The sequence below is a fragment of the Procambarus clarkii genome, chromosome 64 (assembly GCF_040958095.1).
Source record: "Procambarus clarkii isolate CNS0578487 chromosome 64, FALCON_Pclarkii_2.0, whole genome shotgun sequence".
Classification (NCBI taxonomy): Eukaryota; Metazoa; Arthropoda; class Malacostraca; order Decapoda; family Cambaridae; genus Procambarus; species Procambarus clarkii.
The window spans coordinates 14,549,144-14,573,538 of NC_091213.1; the positions used below are offsets into that span (position 1 = coordinate 14,549,144).

Below are 24,395 nucleotides of genomic sequence, written 5' to 3' on the forward strand. Positions count from 1 at the left end.
CAATGAGAACACGAACCAACGAGGACACTCTTCCCATCCCCACTCTTACCTGATATCTCATTGTCCAAAGACACGAAAAATATGTGAACAGTGAACAGGATAGTGTTTACAGTGACAGACATCGTGACCGAGGAATTTCAGTGTTTATAGTGAGAGAGAAGAGAAGAGAAGCGCCGTCCATGTGAGTGAATCTCAAATTGTGTGAGTGTGTGTGTGTGTGTGTGCGTGTGTGTGTGTTTGTACTCACCTAGCTGTGCTTGTGTGGGTTGAGCTTCGGCTCTTTGGTCCTGCCTCTCAGCGGTCAATTAACTGGTGTACATGTTCCTGACCCCTATTGTTTTCAATCAAATCTACATCTGAAACTGTGTATGTAGTCAGCCTCCACCACACCACTGCCCAGTGCATTCCATTTGTTAACTACTCTGACACTGAAAAAATTCTTTCTAATGTCTCTGTGGCTCATTTGGGTACTAAGTTTCTATCTTGTTCGTCTCTATGTTGAGTGTGTGTGTGTGTGTGTGTGTGTGTGTGTGTGTGTGTGTGTGTGTGTGTGTGTGTGTGTGTGTGTGCGCGCGCACGTGCAACTCGAGATTGCTTAGTCACTATGATATGTATATATTTTGGCCACGACAACCATTTAATCACCTAGTAACTCTGACCTGTTAATTTCTTGCTGATTGTAAGATGTTAATCACATGTTTAGAACTAGTATATCAGCAGATGAAGTTCACTCCACTAACACTCCCTCTGGCGAGAGCTGGCAAGTGTGACTCAAGGACATGTTATAAGTTAGTGCACAGAGTCATGTGTCAGTTCCCTCTCCCCGTGGGCAGTGTCTGGGGCGTTATACTGTTGTGTAGACGTGTGCTGAGCCCAGCAGTGTCCTCCTCTGCCAACGTGAGTCTTGATCAGCTTATGCAACTGTTTATTGAGCATTGATCAGCTTATTCAACCAGTGGTTGAGAGGATAGGTTCTTAGCGCTTGTTACGTTTTTTTTATCTTAATATGATTATTCATCTTCACCTCTCTCTCTCTCTCTCCTTCTCTCATTTGTGTCTTCACATGCTGTACCAACAATACACATCTGTATCTGCATCAATACACACTACCTATAGCCTCTTACGCCTGTGGAGATGAGAACTCTTCTGTATATCAGCAAGAATATTGTCATTAACTCTGATCACACAATAATAATCAATAATATTTTTATATATTATTCATCAATAACACCTATCTTTCAAATCATTATCTTCTTATTCTTGTAATTTATTCCATCACTTAACCTTATTACATGATCATCTTAAGTAGATATTTTAACTTTACTTTACCTACTTCTTTATATAAAAATATTTCACAGTTTTTCAAAATGATGACTTTTATTTTGTTGCTAATCCTCAGTCAGTATTTTTCTGCCTATCTAATATTGTCATATTTCTTTAATTTTTAATATTATTGTAAATTTCAGTTTCCCTTCTTCACTTTGTTCAAGTTGAATTACTTTTTCTTTTCCTATACACTTTCCTTGTCGCTCGCATCCTACGAAACGCCAAAGGTTTCCTCAAGTTCAGCGTGTCACATTTACTGCACATTCTTCATCAAGTTTTCCTTGTGAAGACTCATCATCAAATTTTCTTTGTGAAGATTCGCCAAGTGTTTCTTGTGAAGAACTCGCAAGGAGCCAAGATTCGGGCGTCCAGTGTAACTTGTTCCAAAGTTATCATCAATTACTCATTTGCATACATCTCTCAGATATATATATATATATATATATATATATATATATATATATATATATATATATATATATATATATATATATATATATATATATATATATATATATGTCGTACCTAGTAGCCAGAACGCACTTCTCAGCCTACTATGCAAGGCCCAATTTGCCTAATAAGCCAAGTTTTCATGAATTAATTGTTTTTCGACTACCTAACCTACCTAACCTAACTTTTTCGGCTACCTAACCTAACCTAACCTATAAAGATAGGTTAGGTTAGGTTAGGTAGGGTTGGTTAGGTTCGGTCATATTTCTACGTTAATTTTAACTCCAATAAAAAAAAATTGACCTCATACATAATGAAATGGATAGCTTTATCATTTCATAAGAAAAAAAAATTGAGAAAATATATTAATTCAGGAAAACTTGGCTTATTAGGCAAATCGGGCCTTGCATAGTAGGCCGAGAAGTGCATTCTGGCTATTAGGTACGACATATATATATATATAAATATGTAGACAGATGTAAACATCTGTCATGTGCCAAGCTTATATTATCTCACTTCCCGACCTTTCTTTAAGGGAAGGTGAGAACTTCCCGATCTTCCTTTTCCTCGATGTTGTCTGGTATCTGCCGAATGATCTAATCTTACGAAGCATTGATTTGTGATCTTATTTTTCAGGGCAATTTCCAGCAGTGACAGCTGAGCATCACGGGTAACCCGCAAGGGACGGTTACTTGCCGCAGGCGACGGTAACTTGCCGCAGGCGACGGTAACTTGCCGCAGGCGACGGTAACTTGCCGCAGGCGACGGTAACTCCCAACAGCAACAGCTTCACGTCATCATGTGGTTGGAGGTGGTGCTGTTTGTGGTGTTGGTGGTGCTGCTGCGGTACTGGTTCCTCAGGCCCAAGGGCATGCCCCCAGGTGAGTCTTGGTGCCCTTCCCCAGGGGTCACCGTACTCTGGACCCCAAGGGGTCACCAAGTACCCCAGGGGTTACCAGGTACTGAACCCCACGAGTCACCTAGTGCTGTACCACATGGTCACCAGGTGCTGTACCCCAGGGGATCATTCAGCTCCCTAGGATGCTCTCATCCTTTACCTTCCTCCCGGTAGTCTCACTCAAATTACCAAGAGATGAGAACACTCAGGTTATGAGCGGCACAGTGACGCTTGATGCGATGCCCACCATGCACAAGGTCCCCAGCGGGATAACTCTTTAATAAACCTTATAAACTTCCTGTTTCTTATATATTAACTTGATATTTTGATTGCTTGGCTGAGTTACATCATGTGTCACTTCATACGGAATCACAATAAATGTAATTTACATGTCTGCTCAACTTTATGTTAAGAAAACCTAATATTAGGTACATCTTTGGTTGTGTTCATTCCATACTGACTGTAAACTATCGCCTCACAGGTCCTCTGGTGATTCCGTTCCTCGGAAACATACCCACTTTCCAAATCTCACAGGTGAAGGAATACAGGAAAAAGTATGGGGATATTTACAGGTAAGAGACGGATTTCTACGGTTAATTTAGCAGCCGCTGAAATTATAAATAATTGCCAAGAGAATTTGAAACACGTAACCTAACGTAGGTATATTATAATTTATATTTTAGGATATTTAATTTACTCATTATATTTGAAGAAACTTTTATTACACAGTATAGAAATATTTACTTTCGTGCCTTTTGTGACAGTCGTATCATGGGTAAGCATAATTACTGAATGGGTTGATGTCACGTTTAAAGCATTATATTTCATCAACAGGCTGGGGAGGTTAGGGGGCGGCGGCTACTGGATTAATAATAAACATTTGGCCAATGTTATAACGTGACTCACGAACATGGGTCATCAATATATTTATGTGTTGCTTCAAATTTCTACACCCACAACAGGACTGAACTGGGGTCGACCAAGTTGATATACCTGTGTAACTACCAGCTCATCAAAGAGGCCTTTAACAAGCAGGAGTTGGCCGACCGCCCTGACCTTCCCCTGGCTAACATAATGACTGACGGAAAGGAGGCAGGCAAGTAACAATAATTTCACGATTGATATTTCAACAGGAGCACAATTATTTTTTAAAATTTTTTGAAAGAAATATAACTTATTTGTACCTTGCAGGAGTGATCATGACCAATGGGGAGAGGTGGCAGAACGCGCGTAGGTTCTTATTGCGTAACCTGCGGGACCTGGGCATGGGTAAGACCTACCTGGAGGACGCCATCCAGCAGGAGGCCAACATGTTGGTGGAAGAAATGAAGAAAAATACTGGAGTGCCCACACCTTTCCCCCCGTCCATCAACATCTCGGTCCTCAACGTTGTGTGGCAGATGGTGGCAAGTAAGTCTCTAAGTCCCTCGTGGGTACCTGGTTGTTAACCGATTGGAGAGTCGTGTTCCAAGAAAAAAAACTAGTTGATGGCTGACCTAGAAGGAATGTAAAGAATGAATACATCATGTGTATTTTTTTTATTAAATGTTCATGTGAGAGTCGAATGAGTGATGGGTGAGGTGAAGAAGCAATCGAACCTAGGGTCAGGAAATAGGGTCAATTAACATAGGGAAAGGTAGGGTGGAGGGAATCAAACATTGGGTAAAATTCTGATGGGCGTGGAAACCTCGCTAGAGACGTCGTTATCTCGTGACGTTTGGCGAGATCTGGGCACAGGTTTGGCAAGGAAACGAAGTCGGTATTCTATATGTTTCTTTCTTGTCCCAATAAACATACTTGAACTTGGTGGTAGATTCCAGGATTTTTTATTTTTTGTATTATTTACTGTCTATTCCTGGCGAGTGTCTTGTTATCCTCACTATGAATATGATTTCTGGGGGCACAAGCTACTAGATGACAAGTCAGTCTCCTCGAAAGCTTTGTGTTGGTCATACCAATATCGGTACATGAAAGGTGACATCCTTCACTAGGGTAAGTAAACTGGTATACCCTCTCTAAAAAACAATTTCATTGTTTCAGTGTAAACATTTCGCTTTAACTCTAGTTCCGGACTGAGATCAGGATTAAAGTATACTTGCTGGTTAGTCAATAGGTTATTATGGTGGCCCTAATAACCCTCCAGAGTTTGATGAGTCTTTAGTCAACACCAAACCAACAAACTTTAGGCTTGAGCCTATTATGCCTATCAATGCAAAATCAGCTCTGAGGCTTGTCCTAGTAAATTATAAACAGTGACACCTGTTCGGCAGACGATGGTTCCTTTTTTGGAATCCTCGTATGGGAGAGAACCCTGAAAGCATGTATGAATAGAATCACAATTTAGATATATATTTATTTCACCGATAAATATGTGTATCACCACCATTTCCATTCACATGGACTCTCGTGGAGGGGGGACCCTCGACCTGATAGACAGCAAGCAGACGCCAGTGGTGGTCCAGTGGTAGAGGGGTTGCCTGCTACCTAGCAGGTCGGGGAACGTAAGGACAGAAGAGATTCTGGTTGTGATGCTTTTAACCACATCATGGAATAGTGCGTGTTTTCTTCGGCGTCTAGAGATACGAGCTCCATCCCACTCCATAACCTCAACATTTGCTAACACACACACATAACATTATTGCTGGTTTCATTATATGTATGTCATCAGTAACAAAAAACTATCAACAGGTAAGCGCTACGCCCCAGGTGATGAGGGAATCATGAGCTTTATAAAATTGATGAGATCTCTTGATCCATCAATTTTGCTGCTAGTGATCGAGCTCTTCCCGAAGATGAAGAATCTCATCCCGATGTTTATACGACGAAGACTTCTTCAAGAGGAGGCGTTCGAGAATGTCATAATGCAGGCCAAAGGTATGATGGCGGTAAGTAGAGTGTGGTATAATTAGAGCTGTTGTTGTTGTTTCAGATTCAGGTACTCGGAATAAAAAATTCCGAGTAGCACGGTCTATGGTGAGCCCGTAGTGGACTTACGTGGCACTGGAACTGATTCTGCATGGCTGTTATGTAGGCTATACCTTGAAGGTGTGTGGTGCTGATGTGTGAGCTCAACCTTAAGTGTTTGACGGCTGTTGTGTAAGTACTGTCTTAGGTGTCTGCGGGGTTATTGTGTGGGCTGTAACTCCGAGTCGCCGTTATACAGGCACTCGTGAACAGTCTTCTTTGAACAAGACAGTTAATGAACTTTAAAACCAAAAAGAATAGAAAAGTATATAATTTTATATTAAAAGTATATATATACATATATATACATATACATATATATATATATATATATATATATATATATATATATATATATATATATATATATATAATATATATATATATATATATATATATATATATATATATACATAGCTATTCTTGGTTTCAAACAGTTTGGCGATCATACGTCTGTTATGTTAGCTGTTATTGGTTCCCTAAATGCTTTAAACGAGAAGGGTGAAGTTAATTTAAGTGCATCACTATTCAAATGTTATGCAATTCAAACAGAGTGATTATACTTAATATAAAATTAGTTTTTTATTCTCATGGAATGGTCATTCTGACCATTCGTGGAGCACAGGTGGATGAAATGCATATTTAGGGGATCGTTCTTGAATACATGTTTCTGTCTGCAGGAGGTGGTGGCCGAGCATCGGGCCAAGCTCGACCCAGCCAACCCTCAGGACGTCGTGGACCAGTACCTGGTGGCCATGGACTCCAAAGCTGACATCGCCGAGTTCTTCAGCGGTGAGTCAAGCTGGAGCGCAGTTACTGCGGTTGAACAGTCTACAGTTAAATTTCTACTTTTTTGAGAATTGTATTGTTCGTTTCATCATTATTGTGGGAGAATATGCCAATGATATTTCATTGTGTATGCTCTCTCCCTCACACGCACACACTCACTCAAAACATACATGTAATATACTTCGTATTCTCTCGTAGAACTGGACCTGCTGAGGACAGCCTTTGACATCTTTTCGGCTGGTTTCGACACAACATCCAACATGCTCCGTTGGATGATCCTGTATATGATTAAGTACCCCGACGTCCAGCGACGCTTGCAACAGCAGATAGACGACGTCGTCCCGCGAGACACCTTGCCGTCCTACCAACACAAGTCCAGGTACGTCCCGCGAGACACCTTGCCGTCCTATCAACATAAGCCTCAGATAATTCAATAATAATAATCTTATATTTATTTACACTGCCATGTTCACCTTTGGCAAGAAGACCAGCAGGTCAGCAGAATGGTTTGAGGCTCATTCGGAAGAGATGACACTTGTCATTGAAGAGAAGAGAAACGCCTTGGTAGCCTACAAAGCCTGCCCAAGTCAGCGCAACTTACAGAGCCTTTGGGCCGTCCGCTGAAAAGTGCAGCAGAGCGCCAGGCGATGTGCCAACAACTATTGGCTCCAGCTCTGCTCCTAGATACAGACTGCAGCAGATACAGGCAATGAGAGGGGAATGTATGACGGCATCAAGCAGGCCCTCGGCCCAATCCAGAAGAAGACCGCTCCTCTGAAATCTGCTGCAGGCGAGTTGATTCAGGACCAGACACTGCAGCTGAAGCGCTGGGTCGAGCACTACTCTGAGCTATACACCAGGGAGAATGTGGTCACCTAAGACTCCCTGAGCGCCATTGAGTGCCTACCTGTGTTAATGGAGCTCGACAGCGAACCGACCCTTGAACTCATCGAGGCCCTGGACTCCCTTGCTTCTGGCAAAGCTCCTGGAAAAGACGGTATTCCTCCTGCGACCTTGAAGTGCTGCAGAGGTAAATCTGCTCGTGGAGCTGCATGAAATCCTCTGCCTCTGCTGGGAAGGAGAGGTGCCACAAGACATGAGGGACGCCAACATCGTCACGCTGTATAAGAATAAAGGTGACAGGGATGACTGCAACAATTACCGTGGCATCTCCCTACTCAGTATTGTCGGAAAGCTGTTTGCTCGAGTCACATTGAAGAGGCTCCAAGTACTTGCAGAGAGAGTCTATCCAGAATCACAATACGGATTCAGAGCTAACAGGTCCATCATTGACATGGTCTTTTCCCTCAGACTATTGCAGGAGAAATTCAGGGAACAGAAGCAGTCACTCTTCGTAGCCTTCATAGATCTGACGAAGGCCTTCGATCTCGTCAGCAGGGATGGCCTGTTCAAGATCCTCCCCAAGATCGGATGCCCACCCAGGCTCCTCAGCATCATCAGATCTTTCCACGAAAACATGAAGGGCACCGTGGTCTTTGCTGGCCTAACATCAGACGCCTTCGACATCCGAAGTGGAGTAAAGCAGGGCTGCGTCCTGGCTTCAACCCTATTCGGGATTTTCTTTACAGTTATGCTGCAGCACGCCTTCGGATCTGCCACGGAAGGCATCTACTTCCGGACCAGGTCGGATGGAAAGCTCTTTAACCTTGCCAGGCTGAGAGTTAAGACAAAGGTTCGGATGAGGTGTCTGCACGACTTCCTTTTTGCTGACGACGCAGCAGTCACTGCACACTCAGCCGAAGACCTCCAACGGCTCATGACCCGCTTCAGCGAGGCCTGTCAGGCTTTCGGACTCTCCATCAGCCTGAAGAAAACACAGATCATGGGACAAGGAGTGGACTCCCCACCTGACATCGGCATCTCCGATTCCAAACTGGAAGTCATTCACGACTTCGTGCACCTGGCTCCACAACTTCTGATTCCCTCTCTCTCTCTTGATACGGAGCTAAACAAACGCATCGTTACAGCATCTACTACCATGTCCAGACTGACAAAGAGAGTGTGGGCCACAATAGGCTAACTGAGTATACAAAGAGCCAAGTTTACAGAGCCTGTGTCCTGAGCACTCTCCTTTATGGCAGTGAGTCTTGGACACTGTGCACCCGTCAGGAAAGACAGCTGAATGCCTACCACATGCGCTGCCTCCGAAATATCTTGGACATCACCTGGCAGGACAAGGTGACAAACAACAGCGTCCTGGAGAGAGCTAGAATCCCCAGCATGTACACAATGCTGGAACAGAGACGAATGCGCTGTCTCGGGCAAGTGGAGCGAATGGCCGACGGCAGGATCCTCAAGGATACGCAGAGAAAGCGTCCAACAGGCAAACCCCAGCTACGGTACAAAGACGTATGCAAGAGGGGCCTGAAAGCCATGGACGTCGATCTTGCTACGTGGGAAACACTGGCCTCAGACCGTTCAGCCTGGGGGCAGTCTGTTCAAAGAGGTCTCTCCAAGTTTGAGGAGTCACTTGCCAAAAAATCGGAGGCAAAGAGACAGAGAAGGATAGCCGGTTGCCAGGAAGACAGACTAAAATCGGACTACGTTTGTACTCAGTGTGGGATGGACTGCCACTCTGGGATTGGCCTCATCAGTCACACCAGACGCTGCACCAGGATTGACTACCAAGGCGCAACTCCATAAAGTTTCCCGAGACTGAAGGATGCCTACTACTACTATTTTATTTAGCTTCAAAGAAAAGGAGTGAGAGAGGGAATTATTAAAGGAAAGCGCCAAGCCATTACGACTATATAATATTTAGAATAGATCAGGATAAGGATTTGGGATGGGACTGGGGGGAAGGAATGGTGCCCAACTACTTGGACGGTCGGGGATTGTACGCCGACCTGCAGGAAGCAAGACCGTCGCTCTACCGTCCAGCCTAAGTGGTTGGACAGTGATTTATCTTTTTGAGGCCTAATATAAAGGCATTAGTGTATGGAGGCGTCATTGAGGAAACGAGAAGAAGCACTGCTAAGTCAGCCATATTGTTTTGTACCTGGGAGTATATTTGCCAGGTTTTGGATTTAGATATATGTTGTAGTATTTATTCCTATGCATATTCTGATTATGTTACGATATCGATTCTCGTTTGTTTTTAATGTTATATTTCTTGTACTTATACTTTTATAATGCATATGTGTGTGTGTGTGTGTGTGTGTGTGTGTGTGTGTGTGTGTGTGTGTGTGTGTGTGTGTGTGTGTGTGAATATTAGTGTCATTTGATAACAAATATAGTGATTCTAATTTTGCTTCATCTTAGATAAATCTTTCATTCACACTCGAAGGACTCACATGTATGATATATATTTCAGGCTGCCTTTGGTTGAGGCGATGATTCACGAGGTGCTTCGTAAGGTGTCGTTAATTGCTCTGGGCGTCATGCACTCAAGCAGCTTTGATGTACAGCTGGGAGGCTACTTCATCCCGAAGGTAAAGTCACTCACTCACATGCTTATTCACTTAGTCACTCACCCCAAGTAATGTTCTCGTGTTTCTCATATGTTTTATTGCATCAGTAGCTAATGGAAACACTGAGAGCGTTGTGTTGCGTCTTCTACAGGGAAGTTGGGTGTTCGGGTGTACTGTGTGTTGTCACGATGACCCACAGTACTGGAAGCAACCCGACCAGTTCAACATCGACCGGTTCTTAGACGCTGAGGGAAACTTCTCAGGCCAGAAGGAGGGCTTCTTGCCCTTTAGCTTAGGTAAGTGTTTCGTTAGTCTTGTTTGGCTAGCATATGTATGAGCTCAACAATCCAGGTATTTTAGTGATTAAGTAATTATAAGTTCTCAGATAATGTTTGGACCCTCCCCCTCCACCCACAACAGTTTGGCGCTTTTGCGCCAAATTTACACCCTCAAAGACGTGATTGTTCTTCAGAAATGCTCTGTTGTTGTTAGTAAATGTTCTAAACATAAAATACAAGCTTTTTTTTTTAACTCTGTTACAGCCTTTCTTACGTCTAATTTATTCAGGAGACTCTTGACCTGCTCTGATACCAGTATATTGGTCAATCATTCCTGTACACAAGTGATGTCAGGGCTTTGGGGCTTTCCTTTGGTTTGGTCTTGACTATTACTTGAAGCCTTTTGTTGAATCCTTCTCAGATTTAATATTTAAGCAAGACATAAGAGGGCTCCTCTTCGTCTTAACCTGAGATCTTGATCCATTGCACTAGGAGTGTGTACTAGAAGATTTATATTAAGAGATGTGTAGTAAGGTGTGTACTAAGATGTGATCTGGCCCAGGTCGGAGGAGCTGTCTGGGGGAGGCGCTGGCCAGGATGGAGCTGTACATCTTCACTGCCGCCATCCTCCAGAACTTCTCCCTCTCCGCCCCAGAGGGCTGCGAGGTCGACATTGAACCCGACTGCAAGATGTTCGGTATACAGCTGACCAAGGAACAGAATATTGTCATCACTGCCAGGAAGTAGTGAGAGTTTGAAAGAGGTGGACGAAACATTCTCTACTGTTTGTTACACCTCATGCACGTTGGTGTGGATTAGACACACACACACACACGCACGCTCACACACTATATGTGCTTATTTTCACTATACATATAATCACGTGAACACAAACTTGTACACATACTCATATATATGTAACTATATTTACTCAGCCCGTCCTCCAAACAAAGATCCAAAAGTGATTCCATGCACCGGCCAAACCTCCTGTCTATGAATGAAAAGCGGTTTACACACGACTCACAACTGCTGACGTTCGAACATATCCGGAACAAGTGCTTCACAGACGAATTTTGTTCGAATCACAACGCTATAAATGCATCACCTACGTACTACAAATACAAATAATCGCCAACAGAACCTTAACACCTAACCTAACCTATCCTATGCCTATATATACACAATATGCTAATATATTATAATATTAATTTATACCTGAGAAAATTCCCGTTTTGAATGAACAGCATGTTAAAATTTATGAATGCGTCTGTGGGGTTGACTGCTGAATGTAATGGACTTGAGTCGAGGACGGGTTGTATTTACTATAGGTTGATTAAGGGCCAAAAATAATAGCCTCGAAATATTCCAAATTGTCAGGAGTATTTTGATGAATTTATGTACAAAAATAAATATAGAAATATATTTCCGTGAATTAACTATATCCCAGTGGAGCATAAGTGTAAAAATGATAATAATCTAAAAACAAATACAAAATAAATAACGTGTAAATACGTTTACAAATTATGCATTAAAGACAACACTGTTTATAATAAGAATTTAGTTTTGGAAACTTATCTTTCAACCTGCAGACACAACTGGACACTGTTCCAATATGCAGTCTCGTGGTGTGGGAACTATTCAGAACTATAATCCGCGCGACAATTTTTTTCTGGTCCCTATTTCTTGAGGCTTTCATAATATTTGACAAAATTGAACACACCAAGCTTTTTATTTTGAGAATTTCAAGACAGAAATGTTTGCTAAGTTTTTTTATAGAAAATTTATTGAAATGTTTATTTTGTAATCAATAGATACCTACATATATTTGATCAGGTCTGTAAAGTAGCAGTGAAGCAATATTATGTATCCGAACATTTCTCACTCGAAACGAGGGATTAAAAAATGAGTTGGCTTTGGGTATTTTTAATTTGCTGTCTATCCTGATAGACTGTTGAAAAAGTTAAACTCTATTAGATCCGACTGACGGATCTAATAGATCTAAGAATAATTTTGTTGTTGTGTGCATGAAGAATTCTCCCGACATGATTCGGAATGCATTGAAAGAGACAAATGCTGTCTATAGGGATATCATTTGTCACCCATGGATACTTAAGGACTGCCAGCTATAGTACTCTGAATGTATAGGCAAGACAATATCTTTTTCAAGGTGTCTGATAATGCATTAACAAAACTCAATTTAAAATAAGATAATATCTAGAACCAACTAGACCGTTACCAGAGCTGATACGAACCAACGAGGACACGAACCAGCCAGAACACAATCCAATGAGAAAACTATGTAACGAGGATATGAACCAATGAGAGCACGAACCAACGAGGACACTCTTCTCATCTCCACTCTTAACTGATATCTCATTGTCCAAAGACACGAAAAATATGTGAACAGTGAACAGGTTAGTGTTTACAGTGACAGACATCGTGCCCGAGGAATTTCAGTGTTTATAGTGAGAGAGAAGAGAAGAGAAGCGCCGTCCATGTGAGTGAATCTCAAATTGTGTGTGTGTACTCACCTATTTGTGCTTGCGGGGGTTGAGCTTTGGCTCTTTGGTCCCGCCTCTCAACTGTCAATCAACTGGTGTACAGATTCCTGAGCCTACTGGGCTCTATCATATCTACATTTGAAACTGTGTATGGAGTCAGCCTTCACCACATCACTGCTTAATGCATTCCATCCGTTAACTACTCTGACACTGAAAAAGTTCCTTTTAACGTCCCTGTGGCTCATGTGGGTACTCAGTTTCCACCTGTGTCCCCTTGTTCGTGTACCACCAGTGATGAATAGTTTATCCTTGTTTTCCTTGTGTGTGTGTGTGTGTGTGTGTGTGTGTGTGTGTGTGTGTGTGTGTGTGTGTGTACTTATCTAATTTACCTAATTTTGCTTGCGGGGGTTGAGCTCTGGCTCTTTGGTCCCGTCTCTCAACCATCAATCAACTGGTGTGTGTGTGTGTGTGTGTGTGTGTGTGTGTGTGTGTGTGTGTGTGTGTGTGTGTGTGTGTGTGTGTGTGTGCGCGCGCGCGTGCAACTCGAGATTGCTTAGTCACTATATGTATATATTTTCGTCATGACAATCATTTAATCACCTAGTCACTCTGACTTGTTAATTTTTTGCTGATTGTAGGACGTTAATCACTCGTTTAGAACTCGTATATCAGCAGATAAAGTTCCCTCCACTACACTCCCTCTGGCGAGAGCTGGCAAGTGTGCCTCAAGGACATGTTATAATTTTGTGTATGGAGTCGTGTGTCAGTTCCCTCTCCCCGTGGGCAGTGTCTGGGGCGTTATACTGTTGTGTAGACGTGTGCTGAGCCCAGCAGTGTCCTCCTCTGCCAACGTGAGTCTTGATCAGCTTATCCAACTGTTAATTGAGCATTAGTCAGCTTATTCAACCAGTGGTTGAGAGGATAGGTTCTTATCGCTTGTTACGTTTTTTTTATTTTAATATGATTATTCATCTTCACCTCTCTCTCTTTCTCTCATTTGTGTCTTCACATGCTGTACCAACAATACATGTCTGTATCTGCATCAATACACACTACCTATAGCCTCTTACGCCTGTGGAGATGAGAATATTGTTATGAACTCTTCCGTATATCAGCAAGAATTTTGTCATTAATTCTGATCACACCATAATAATCAATAATGTTCTTATATATTATTCATCAATAACACCTGTCTTTCAAATCATTATCTTCTTATTCTTGTAATTTATTCCATCACTTAACCTTATTACATGATCATCTTAAGTATATATTTTAACTAACCTTTACTTACTTTGCTTTACCTACTTCTTTATAAGAAATATTTCGCAGTTTTTCAAAATGTTGATTTTTATTTTGTTGCTAATCCTTAATCAGTATTTCTCTGCGTAACAAATATTATCATATTTTTTAATTTTTAATATTATTGTAAATTTCTGTCTCCTTCTTTCACTTTGTTCAAGTTGAATTACTTTTTCTTTTCCTATCAACTTTTCCTGTCGCTCCCATCCTACAAAACGCTAAAGACTTCCTCAAGTTCAGCGTCTCACATTTAATGCACATTCTTCATCAAGTTTTCGTTGTAAAGATTCATCATCAAATATTCTTTCTGAAGATTCGCCAAGTGTTCCTTGTATATGTTCATCGAGTGTTCCTTGTGAACAACTCGCAAGGAGCCGAGATTCGGGCGTCCAGTGTAACTTGTTCCAAAGTTACCATCAATTACTCATTTGAATACATTTCTCAGATATATATATATATATATATATATATATATATATATATATATATATATATATATATATATATATATATATATATATATATATATATATATGTCGTACCTAGTAGCCAGAACGCACTTCTCGGCCTACTATGCAAGGCCCGATTTGCCTAATAAGCCAAGTTATCATGAATTAATTGTTTTTCGACTACCTAACCTACCTAACCTAACCTAACCTAACTTTTTCGGCTACCTAACCTAACCTAACCTATAAAGATAGGTTAGGTTAGGTTAGGTAGGGATGGTTAGGTTCGGTCATATATCTACGTTAATTTTAACTCCAATAAAAAAAAATTGACCTCATACATAATGAAATGGGTAGCTTTATCATTTCATAAGAAAAAAATTATAGAAAATATAATAATTCAGGAAACCTTGGCTTATTAGGCAAATTGGTCCTTGCATAGTAGGCTGAGAAGTGCGTTCTGGCTACTAGGTACGACATATATATATATATATATATATATATATATATATATATATATATATATATATATATATATATATATATAGCCAGATGTAAACATCTGTCATGTGCCAAACTAATGTTATCTCACTTCCCGACCTTTCTTTAAGGGAAGGTGACAACTTCCCGATCTTCATTTTCCTCGATGTTGTCTGGTATCTGCAGAGTGATCTTATCTTACGAAGCATTGATATGTGATCTTATCTTTCAGGGCAATTTCATCATTGACAGCTGAGCACTACGGGGTAAGCCGCCCGCAGGTGACGGTGTCTTACCGCAGGCGACGGTAACTTGCCGCAGGCGACGGTAACTTGCCGCAGGCGACGGTAACTCCCAACAGCAACAGCTTCACGTCATCATGTGGTTGGAGGTGGTGCTGTTTGTGGTGCTGGTGGTGCTGCTGCGGTACTGGTTCCTCAGGCCCAAGGGCATGCCCCCAGGTGAGTCTTGGTGCCCTTCCCCAGGGGTCACCGTACCCTGTACCCCAAGGGGTCACCATGCCCTATACCCCAAGGGGATCACTCAGCTCCCTAGGATGCTCCCATCCTTTACCTTCCTCCCGGTAGTCTCGCTCAAACTACCAAGAGATGAGAACACTCAGGTTATGAGCGGAACTGTGACGCTTGATGTGATCCCCACCATGCATAAGGCCCCCCGGGGGATAACTCTTAATATTATTGAAATCATATTGAGTTTGTAACTGTGCACTGTGTTAGATAGGACCACTGGAACATTATCTAACACAGTGCACAGTTACAAATCCAATTAGATTTCCACTTAGATTCCACAGCGAAGAAGAAATTAAATACATGGGGCAAAATATTAATGAAGCGACCATACGAGTCATAAATACTCAAACGCAGCCTATAATAGAACAGAAACAAGTAACACTTAGTGGGTCAGCCAGAGGCTTAGGGCCCGCACAGGAATTTCCCTGCAAACAAAAACAAACTAATAACCTCATAAACCCTCTGTTTCTTATATATTGGTATTTTGATTGTTTGGCTGAGTTACATCATGTGTCACTTCATACAGAGAATCACAACTAATGTAATTTACATTTCTGCTCAACTTTACGTTTAGTAAACCTAATATCAGGCAAATCTTAGGATGAGTTCATTCGACACTGACTAAATTATCGCCTCACAGGTCCTCTGGTGATTCCGTTCCTCGGAAACATACCCCCTTTCCAAATCTCACAGGTAAAGGAATATAGGAAAAAGTATGGGGATATCTTCAGGTAAGAGACGGATTTCTACGGTTACTTGCATTAAGTTCTCAGTGTAGTGATATCTAAAGGTGATGTCTATATGCACACTTGAGTGATTACCTTACAACTTTTCTCAGACAGTACTTCGCTCACTTACTGTGTTTGTAACACATCTCTCTAAATGATTCACCCACGTACCTTATACATATAATTGGCAGCAAAACCAGAACACCTAATCTTACCTAGGTCTAATTATACACTATATTATAACAAGTATACTAATATCTATTTATTTATATTTGATTTGAGAGATGCACTCTGAAAATAGGAAGTGAGTGCATCACTCTCCAAGAATAGTTTGAGCAAAATAAGTTGTGAATCATGCAACCTGATATAATAAATATTTACCAAATACTCGTTATTTCAGTAGCCGCTGTAAATATAAATATTTCCCAAGAGAACTTGAAACACCTAACCTAACCTAACCTAACCTAACCTAACGTAGGTATAACTATACACAAAACTATTCCATTTATATTTGAGGAAATATAATTTCCTCAAATATATGAGGAAATTTTACATTTTATTGCACCATATGGAAATATTTACTTATGTAGTTTGAAGGTGACAGTCGTATCATGGGCAAGCATAATTAGTGAATGGGTTGATGTCATGTGTAAAGTATTTTATTTCATCAACAGGCTGGGGAGGTTAGGGGGCGGCGGCTACTGGATTAATAATAAACATTTGGCCAATGTTATAACGTGACTCACGAACATGGGTCATCAATGGATTTATGTGTTGCTTTAAATTTCTACACCCACAACAGGACTGAACTGGGATCGACCAAGTTGATATTCATGTGTAACTACCAACTCATCAAAGAGGCCTTTAGCAAGCAGGAGTTGGCCGACCGCCCTGACCTTCCCCTGGCTAACATAATGACTGACGGAAAGGAGGCAGGCAAGTAACAATAATTTCACAATTGCTATTTCAACAGGAGCACAAATATTTTTAACATTCTTTGAAAAAAATATAACTTATTTGTACCTTGCAGGAGTGATCGTGACCAATGGGGAGAGGTGGCAGAACGCTCGTAGGTTCTTATTGCGTAACCTGCGGGACCTGGGCATGGGTAAGACCTACCTGGAAGACGCCATCCAGCAGGAGGCCAACATGTTGGTGGAAGAAATGAAGAAAAATACTGGAGTGCCCACACCCTTCCCCCCGTCCATCAACATCGCGGTCCTCAACGTCGTGTGGCAGATGGTGGCAAGTAAGTCCCTAAGTCCCTCGAGAGTACCTGGTTGTTAACCGATTGGAGAGTCGTGTTCCAGGAAAAAAACTAGTAGGGAAAGGTTGACCTAGAAGGAAAGTAAATAATAAATACATCATGTGCACTTTTTATTAAATGTACATGTGAGAGTCGAAGGAGTGATGGGTGAGGTGAAGAAGCAATCGAACATAGGGTGAGGGAATAGAGTCAATTAACATAGGGAAAGGTGGGGGTGGAGGGAATCAAACATTGGGTAAAATTCTGATGGGCGTGGAAACCTCGCTAGAGACGTCGTTATCTCGTGAGGTTTGGCGAGATCTGGGCACAGGTTTGGTAAGGAAACGAAGTCGGTATTCTTTATGTTTTTTTCTTGTCTCAATAAACATACTTGAACTTGGTGGTAGATTCCATGATTTTTGTATTATTTACTGTCATGTTCCTGGTGAGTGTCATGTTATCCTCACTTTGAATATGATTTCTGGGGGCACAAGCTACTAGATGACAAGTCAGTCTCCTCGAAAGCTTTGTGGTGGTCATACCAATATCGGTACATGAAAGGTGACATCCTTCACTAGGGTAAGTAAACTGGTATACCCTCTCTAAAAAACAATTTCATTGTTTCAGTGTAAACATGTCGCTTTAACTTTAGTTCCGGACTGAGATCAGGATTAAAGTATACTTGCTGGTTAGTCAATAGGTTATTATGGTGGCCCTAATAACCCTCCAGAGTTTGATGAGTCTTTAGTCAACACCAAACCAACAAACTTTAGGTTTGAGCCTATTATGCCTATCAATGCAAAATCAGCTCTGAGGCTTGTCCTAGTAAATTATAAACAGTGACACCTGTTCGGCGGACGATGGTTCCTTTTTTGGATTCCTCGTATGGGAGAGAATCCTGAAAGCATGTATGAATAGAATCACAATTCAAATACATATTAATTGCACCGATAAATATGTGCATCACCACCATTTCCACTCACATGGACTCTCGTGGAGGGGGGACCCTCGACCTGATAGACAGCAAGCAGACGCCAGTGGTGGTCCAGTGGTAGAGGGGTTGCCTGCTACCTAGCAGGTCGGGGAACGTAAGGACAAAAGAGGTTCTGGTTGTGATGCTTTTAACCACATCATAGAATAGTGCGTGTTTTCTTCCGCGTCTAGAGATACGAGTTCCATCCCACTCCATAGCCTCACCATTTGCTAATACATAACATTATTGCTGGTTTCATTATATGTATGTCATCAGTAACAAAAAAACTATCAACAGGTAAGCGCTACGCCCCAGGTGATGAGGGAATCATGAGCTTCATGAATTTAATGAGATCTCTTAATCCATCTACCTTGCTAGTGGTTTTTGAGCTCTTCCCGAAGGTGAAGAATCTCATCCCGATGTTTATACGAGGAAGACTTCTTGATGAGGAGAAGATTGAGACTGTCGTAATGCAGGCCAAACGATTGATGGAGGTAAGTAGAGTTTGGTATAATTAGAGCTGCTGTTGTTTTTTCAGATTCAGCTACTCGGAATAAAAAGTTCCGAGTAGCACGGGCTATTGTGAGCCAGTAGTGGACTTACGTGGCACAGGAACTGATTCTGCATGGCTGTTATGTAGGCTATACCTTGAAGGTGTGTGGTGCTGATGTGTGAGCTCAACCTTAAGTGTTTGACGGCTGTTGTGTAAGTACTGTCTTAGGTGTCTGCGGGGTTATTGTGTGGGCTGTAACTCCGAGTCGCCGTTATACAGGCACTCGTGAACAGACTTCTCTGAACAAGATAGTTAATGAACTTTAAAACCAAAAAGAACGGAAAAGTATATAATTTTATATTAAAAGTATAATATATATATATATATATATATATATATATATATATATATATATATATATATATATATATATATATATATGTTTCATTGAATATGACCGCATATTCTGTATTTATTATTTTCTGGTTTAGGGCTTCTATCCCTCTAACTATTTTCTTAGCATCAGGGCTTAATTGAAATAGGAGTTCTCCAAAACTCATTTTCATACTTTTAAGGTGAAGAAAAGAAGTGATTTACTATAGAGTGTATTACACTTATTTATATAATTTGCACAACGTTTCGAACCTCAACGAGGTTCGAAACTTATATAAATAAGTGTAATACACTCTATAGTAAATCACTTCTTTTCTTCACCTTAAAAGTATGAAAATGAGTTTTGGAGAACTCCTATTTCAATTAAGCCCTGATGCTAAGAAAATAGTTAGAGTGATAGAAGCCCTAAACCAGAAAATAATAAATACAGAATATGCGGTCAGATTCAATGAAATATGTTTGAAAGAAAACCTGCTGCCAGTATATATATATATATATATATATATATATATATATATATATATATATATATATATATATATATATATATATATATATATATATATATATATATATCTATATATATCAAACAGTTCGGCGATCCCACGGTCTGTTATGTTAGCTGTTATTGGTTAAATAAATGCTTTAAACAAGAGGGGTGAAGTTAATTTAAGTGCATCATTATTTAAATGTTATGCAATTCAAACAGAGCGATTATAGTAAATATATAAATTAGTTTTTTATTCTCATGGAATGGTCATTCTGACCATTCGTGGAGCACAGGTGGATGAAATATATATTTTTGGGATCGTTTTTGAATACACGTTTCTGTCTGCAGGAGGTGGTGGCCGAGCATCGGGCCAAGCTCGACCCAGCCAACCCTCGGGACGTCGTGGACCAGTACCTGGTGGCCATGGACTCCAAAGCTGACATCGCCGAGTTCTTCAGCGGTGAGTCTAGCTGGAGCGCAGTTACTGTGGTTGAACAGTCTACAGTTAAATTTCTACTTTTCTGAGAATTGTATTGTTCGTTTCATCATTATTGTGAGAGAATATGCCAATGATATTTCATAGTGTATGCTCTCTCTCTCACATGCACAAGCACATACTCACACTCACTCAAAACATACGTGTAATATACTTCGTATTCTCTCGTAGAACTGGACCTGCTGAAGACAGCCATTGACATCTTTTCGGCTGGTTTCGACACGACATCCAACATACTCCGGTGGACGATCCTGTACATGATTAAGTACCCCGACGTCCAGCGACGCGTGCAACACCAGATAGACGACGTCGTCCCGCGAGACACCTTGCCGTCCTACCAACACAAGTCCAGGTACGTCCCGTGAGACACCTTGCCGTCCTACCAACACAAGTCCAGGTACGTCCCGTGAGACATCTTGCCGTCCTACCAACACAAGTCCAGGTACGTCCCGCGAGACACCTTGCCGTCCTATTAACATAAGCCTCAGATAATTCGACATAATAACCTTATATTTTATTTACGCTGCCATGTCCACCTTTGGCAAGAAGACCAGCAGGTCGGCAGGCTGGTTCGAGGTTCACTCGGAAGAGATGACACCTGTCATTGAAGAGAAGAGAAACGCCTTGGTAGCCTACAAAGCCTGCCCAAGTCAGCGCAATTTACAGAGCCTTCGGGTCGTCCGCTGAAAAGTGCAGCAGAGAGCCAGGCGATGTGCCAACAACTATTGGCTCCAGCTATGCTCCCAGATACAGCCAATGTATCTGTATCATTCCCCTCACATTCAGTGTGAGGGGAATGTATGACGGCATCAAGCAGGCTCTCGGCCCAATCCAGAAGAAGACGGCTCCTCTGAAATCTGCTGCAGGCGAGGTGATTCAGGACCAGACACAGCAGCTGAAACGCTGGGTCGAGCACTACTCTGAGCTATACGCCAGGGAGAATGTGGTCACCTAAGACGCCCTGAGCGCCATTGAGTGCCTGCCTGTGTTAATGGAGCTCGACAGCGAACCGACCCTTGAACTCAGCGAGGCCCTGGACTCCCTTGCTTCTGGCAAAGCTCCTGGAAAAGACGGTATTCCTGCTGAGACCTTGAAGTGCTGCAGAGGTAAATCTGCTCATGGAGCTGCATGAAATCCTCTGCCTCTGCTGGGAAGGAGAGGTGCCACAATACATGAGGAACGCCAACATCGTCGCAATGTATAAGAATAAAAGTGACAGGGACGACTGTAACAATTACCGTAGCATCTCCCTCCTCAGTATTGTCGGAAAGCTGTTTGCTCGAGTCACATTGAAGAGGCTCCAAGTACTTGCAGAGAGAGTCTATCCAGAATCACAATGCGGATTCAGAGCTAACAGGTCCATCATCGACAAGGTCTTTTTCCTCAGACAACTGCAGGAGAAATTCAGGGAACAGAAGCAGTCACTCTTCGTAGCCTTAATAGATCTGACGAAGGCCTTCGACCTCGTCAGCAGGGATGGCCTGTTCAAGATCCTCCCCAAGATCGGATGCCCACCCAGGCTCCTCAGCATCATCAGATCTTTCCACGAAAACATGAAGGGCACCGTGGTCTTTGCTGGCCTAACATCAGACGCCTTCGACATCCGAAGTGGAGTAAAGCAGGGCTGCGTTCTGGCTCCAACCCTATTCGGAATGTTTTTTGTAGTTATGCTGCAGCACGCCTTCGGATCTGCCACGGAAGGCATCTACCTCCGGACCAGGTCGGATGGAAAGCTCTTTAACCTTGCCAGGCTGAGAGCTAAGACAAAGGTTTGGATGAGGTGTCTGCACGACTTCCTTTTTGCTGACGACGCAGCAGTCACTGCGCATTCAGCCGAAGACCTGCAACAGTTCATGACCCACTTCAGCGAGTCCTGTCAGGCTTTCAGACCCTCCATCATCCTGAAGAAAACACAGATCATGGGACAAGGAGTGGACTCCCCACCTGACATCGGCATCTCCGATTCCAAACAGGAAGTCATTCACTACTTCGTGTACCTGGGCTCCACAACTTCTGACTCCCTCTCTCTTGATACGGAGCTAAACCAACGTATCGTTAAAGCATCTACTACCATGTCCAGACTGACAAAGAGAGTGTGGGCCAACAATAGGCTGACTGAGTATACAAAGAACCAGGTTTACAGAGCCTGTGTCCTGAGCACTCTCCTTTATGGCAGCGAGTCTTGGACACTCCGCGCCTATCAGGAAAGACAGCTGAATGCCTACCACATGCGATGCTGGCGACACATCTTGAACATCATCTGGCAGGACAAGGTGACAAACAACAGCGTCCTGTGGAGAGCTAGAATGACCTGCATGTACACAATGGTGGAGCAGAGACGAATGTGTTGTCTCGGGCACGTGGCGCGAATGGGCGACGGCATTATCCCCAAGGATCTCCTGTATGGAGAGCTGACGCAGGGAAAGCGTCCAACAGGCTAACCCCAGCTTCGATACAAAGACGTATGCAAGAGGGACCTGAAAGCCATGGACGCCGATCTTGCTACGTGGGAAACACTGGCCTCAGACCGTTCAGCCTGGGGGCAGTCTGTTCAAAGAGGTCTCTCCAAGTTCGAGGAGTCACTTGCAAAAAAATCAGAGGCAAAGAGACAGAGAAGGATAGCCGGTAGCCAGGAAGACATACCAGAATCAGACTACGTTTATGCTGTGTGGGATGGACTGCCAATATCGGATTGACCTCATCATTCACACCAGACGCTGCACCAGGATTGACAACCAGTGCACAACTCCATAGTCTCCCGAGACTGAAGGATGCCTACTGCTACTATTTTATTTAGCTTTAAAGGAAAGGAGTGAGAGAGGGAACAAGGGAAAGCTCCAAGCCATTACGACTATATAGCATTTAGAATGGATTAGGATAAGGATTTGGGATGGGACTGGGGGAACGGAATGGTGCCCAACTACTTGGACGGTCGGGGATTGAACGCCAACCTGCAGGAAGCAAGACCGTCGCTCTACCGTCCAGCCTAAGTGGTTGGACAGTGATTTATCTTTTTGAGGCCTAATATAAAGGCATTAGTGTATGGAGGCGTCATTGCGGAAACGAGAAGAAGCACTGCTAAGTCAGCCATATTGTTTTGTACCTGGGAGTATATTTGCCAGGTTTTGGATTTAGATATATGTTGTAGTATTTATTCCTATGTATGTTCTGGTTATGTTACGATATCGATTCTCGTTTGTTTTCAATGTTATATTTCTTGTACTTATACTTTTATAATGCATATGTGTGTGTGTGTGTGTGTGTGTGTGTGTGTGTGTGTGTGTGTGTGTGTGTGTGTGTATGTACTCACCTAATTGTACTCACCTAATTGTGCTTGCGGGGGTTGAGCTTTGGCTCTTTGGTCCCGCCTCTCAACTGTCAATCAACTGGTGTACAGATTCCTGAGCCTACTGGGCTCTATCATATCTACATTTCAAACTGTGTATGGAGTCAGCCTCCACCACATCACTGCCCAGTGCATTCCATTTATTAACTACTCTGACACTGAAAAAATTCTTTCTAACGTCTATGTGGCTCATGTGGGTACTAAGTTTCCACCTGTGTATGTTTGTGTGTGTGGGAATATTAGTGTCATTTGATAACAAATATAGTGATTCTAATTTTGCCTCAAGTTAGATAAATCTTTCATTCACACTCTCGAAGGACTCACATGAATGCTGAATATTTCAGGCTGCCTTTGGTTGAGGCGATGATTCACGAGGTGCTTCGTAAGGCGTCGTTAATTGCTCTGGGCGTCATGCACTCAAACAGCTCTGATGTACAGCTGGGGGGCTACTTCATCCCGAAGGTAAAGTCACTCACTTACATGCTTATTCACTCACCCCCTCCCCCCAAGTAGTGTTCTCGTGTGTTTCTCATATGTTTTCTTGCATCAGTAGCTAATGAAACACTGAGAGCGTTGTGTTGCGCCTTCTACAGGGAAGTTGGGTGTTCGGGTGTACTGTGTGTTGTCACGATGACCCACAGTACTGGAAGCAACCCGACCAGTTCAACATCGACCGGTTCTTAGACGCTGAGGGAAACTTCTCAGGCCAGAAGGAGGGCTTCTTGCCCTTTAGCTTAGGTAAGTGTTTCGTTAGACTTGTTTGGCTAGCATATGTATGAGCCCAACAATCCAGGTATTTCAGTGATTAAGTAAATATAAGTTCTCAAATATTGTTTGG

General features: G+C 42.3%; 2 protein-coding genes across 4 annotated transcripts in view; both read left to right on the top strand.

Annotated features, from left to right (window-relative positions):
- The first annotated feature begins 742 nt into the window (after positions 1–742).
- LOC138354737 (cytochrome P450 2L1-like) lies at positions 743–11,558 on the top strand. Its single transcript, XM_069309219.1, has 11 exons — positions 743–897; positions 2,413–2,657; positions 3,156–3,246; positions 3,637–3,770; positions 3,866–4,084; positions 5,363–5,559; positions 6,319–6,430; positions 6,626–6,806; positions 9,762–9,879; positions 10,010–10,154; positions 10,699–11,558. The coding sequence occupies exons 2-11, from the start codon at positions 2,576–2,578 to the stop codon at positions 10,881–10,883; spliced, it is 1,464 nt and encodes a 487-aa protein (XP_069165320.1). The 5' UTR covers positions 743–897; positions 2,413–2,575; the 3' UTR covers positions 10,884–11,558.
- A 1,775-nt stretch (positions 11,559–13,333) lies between these two features.
- The window catches only part of LOC138354738 (cytochrome P450 2L1-like), an 11,998-nt gene continuing 936 nt past the window's right edge, over positions 13,334–24,395 (top strand). The window contains exons 1-10 of one of the 3 annotated variants that reach the window (XM_069309221.1): positions 13,335–13,488; positions 15,095–15,323; positions 16,033–16,123; positions 16,923–17,056; positions 17,151–17,369; positions 18,637–18,833; positions 20,064–20,175; positions 20,383–20,563; positions 23,902–24,019; positions 24,151–24,295. In XM_069309221.1, coding sequence (XP_069165322.1) covers positions 15,242–15,323; positions 16,033–16,123; positions 16,923–17,056; positions 17,151–17,369; positions 18,637–18,833; positions 20,064–20,175; positions 20,383–20,563; positions 23,902–24,019; positions 24,151–24,295 — 1,279 coding nt within the window. In that variant the 5' untranslated portion in view covers positions 13,335–13,488; positions 15,095–15,241. Of the gene's footprint in view, positions 13,489–15,094; positions 15,324–16,032; positions 16,124–16,922; positions 17,057–17,150; positions 17,370–18,636; positions 18,834–20,063; positions 20,176–20,382; positions 20,564–23,901; positions 24,020–24,150; positions 24,296–24,395 lie in introns of those variants that run through there. The other 2 variants (XM_069309222.1, XM_069309223.1) reach the window with 2 other exon arrangements.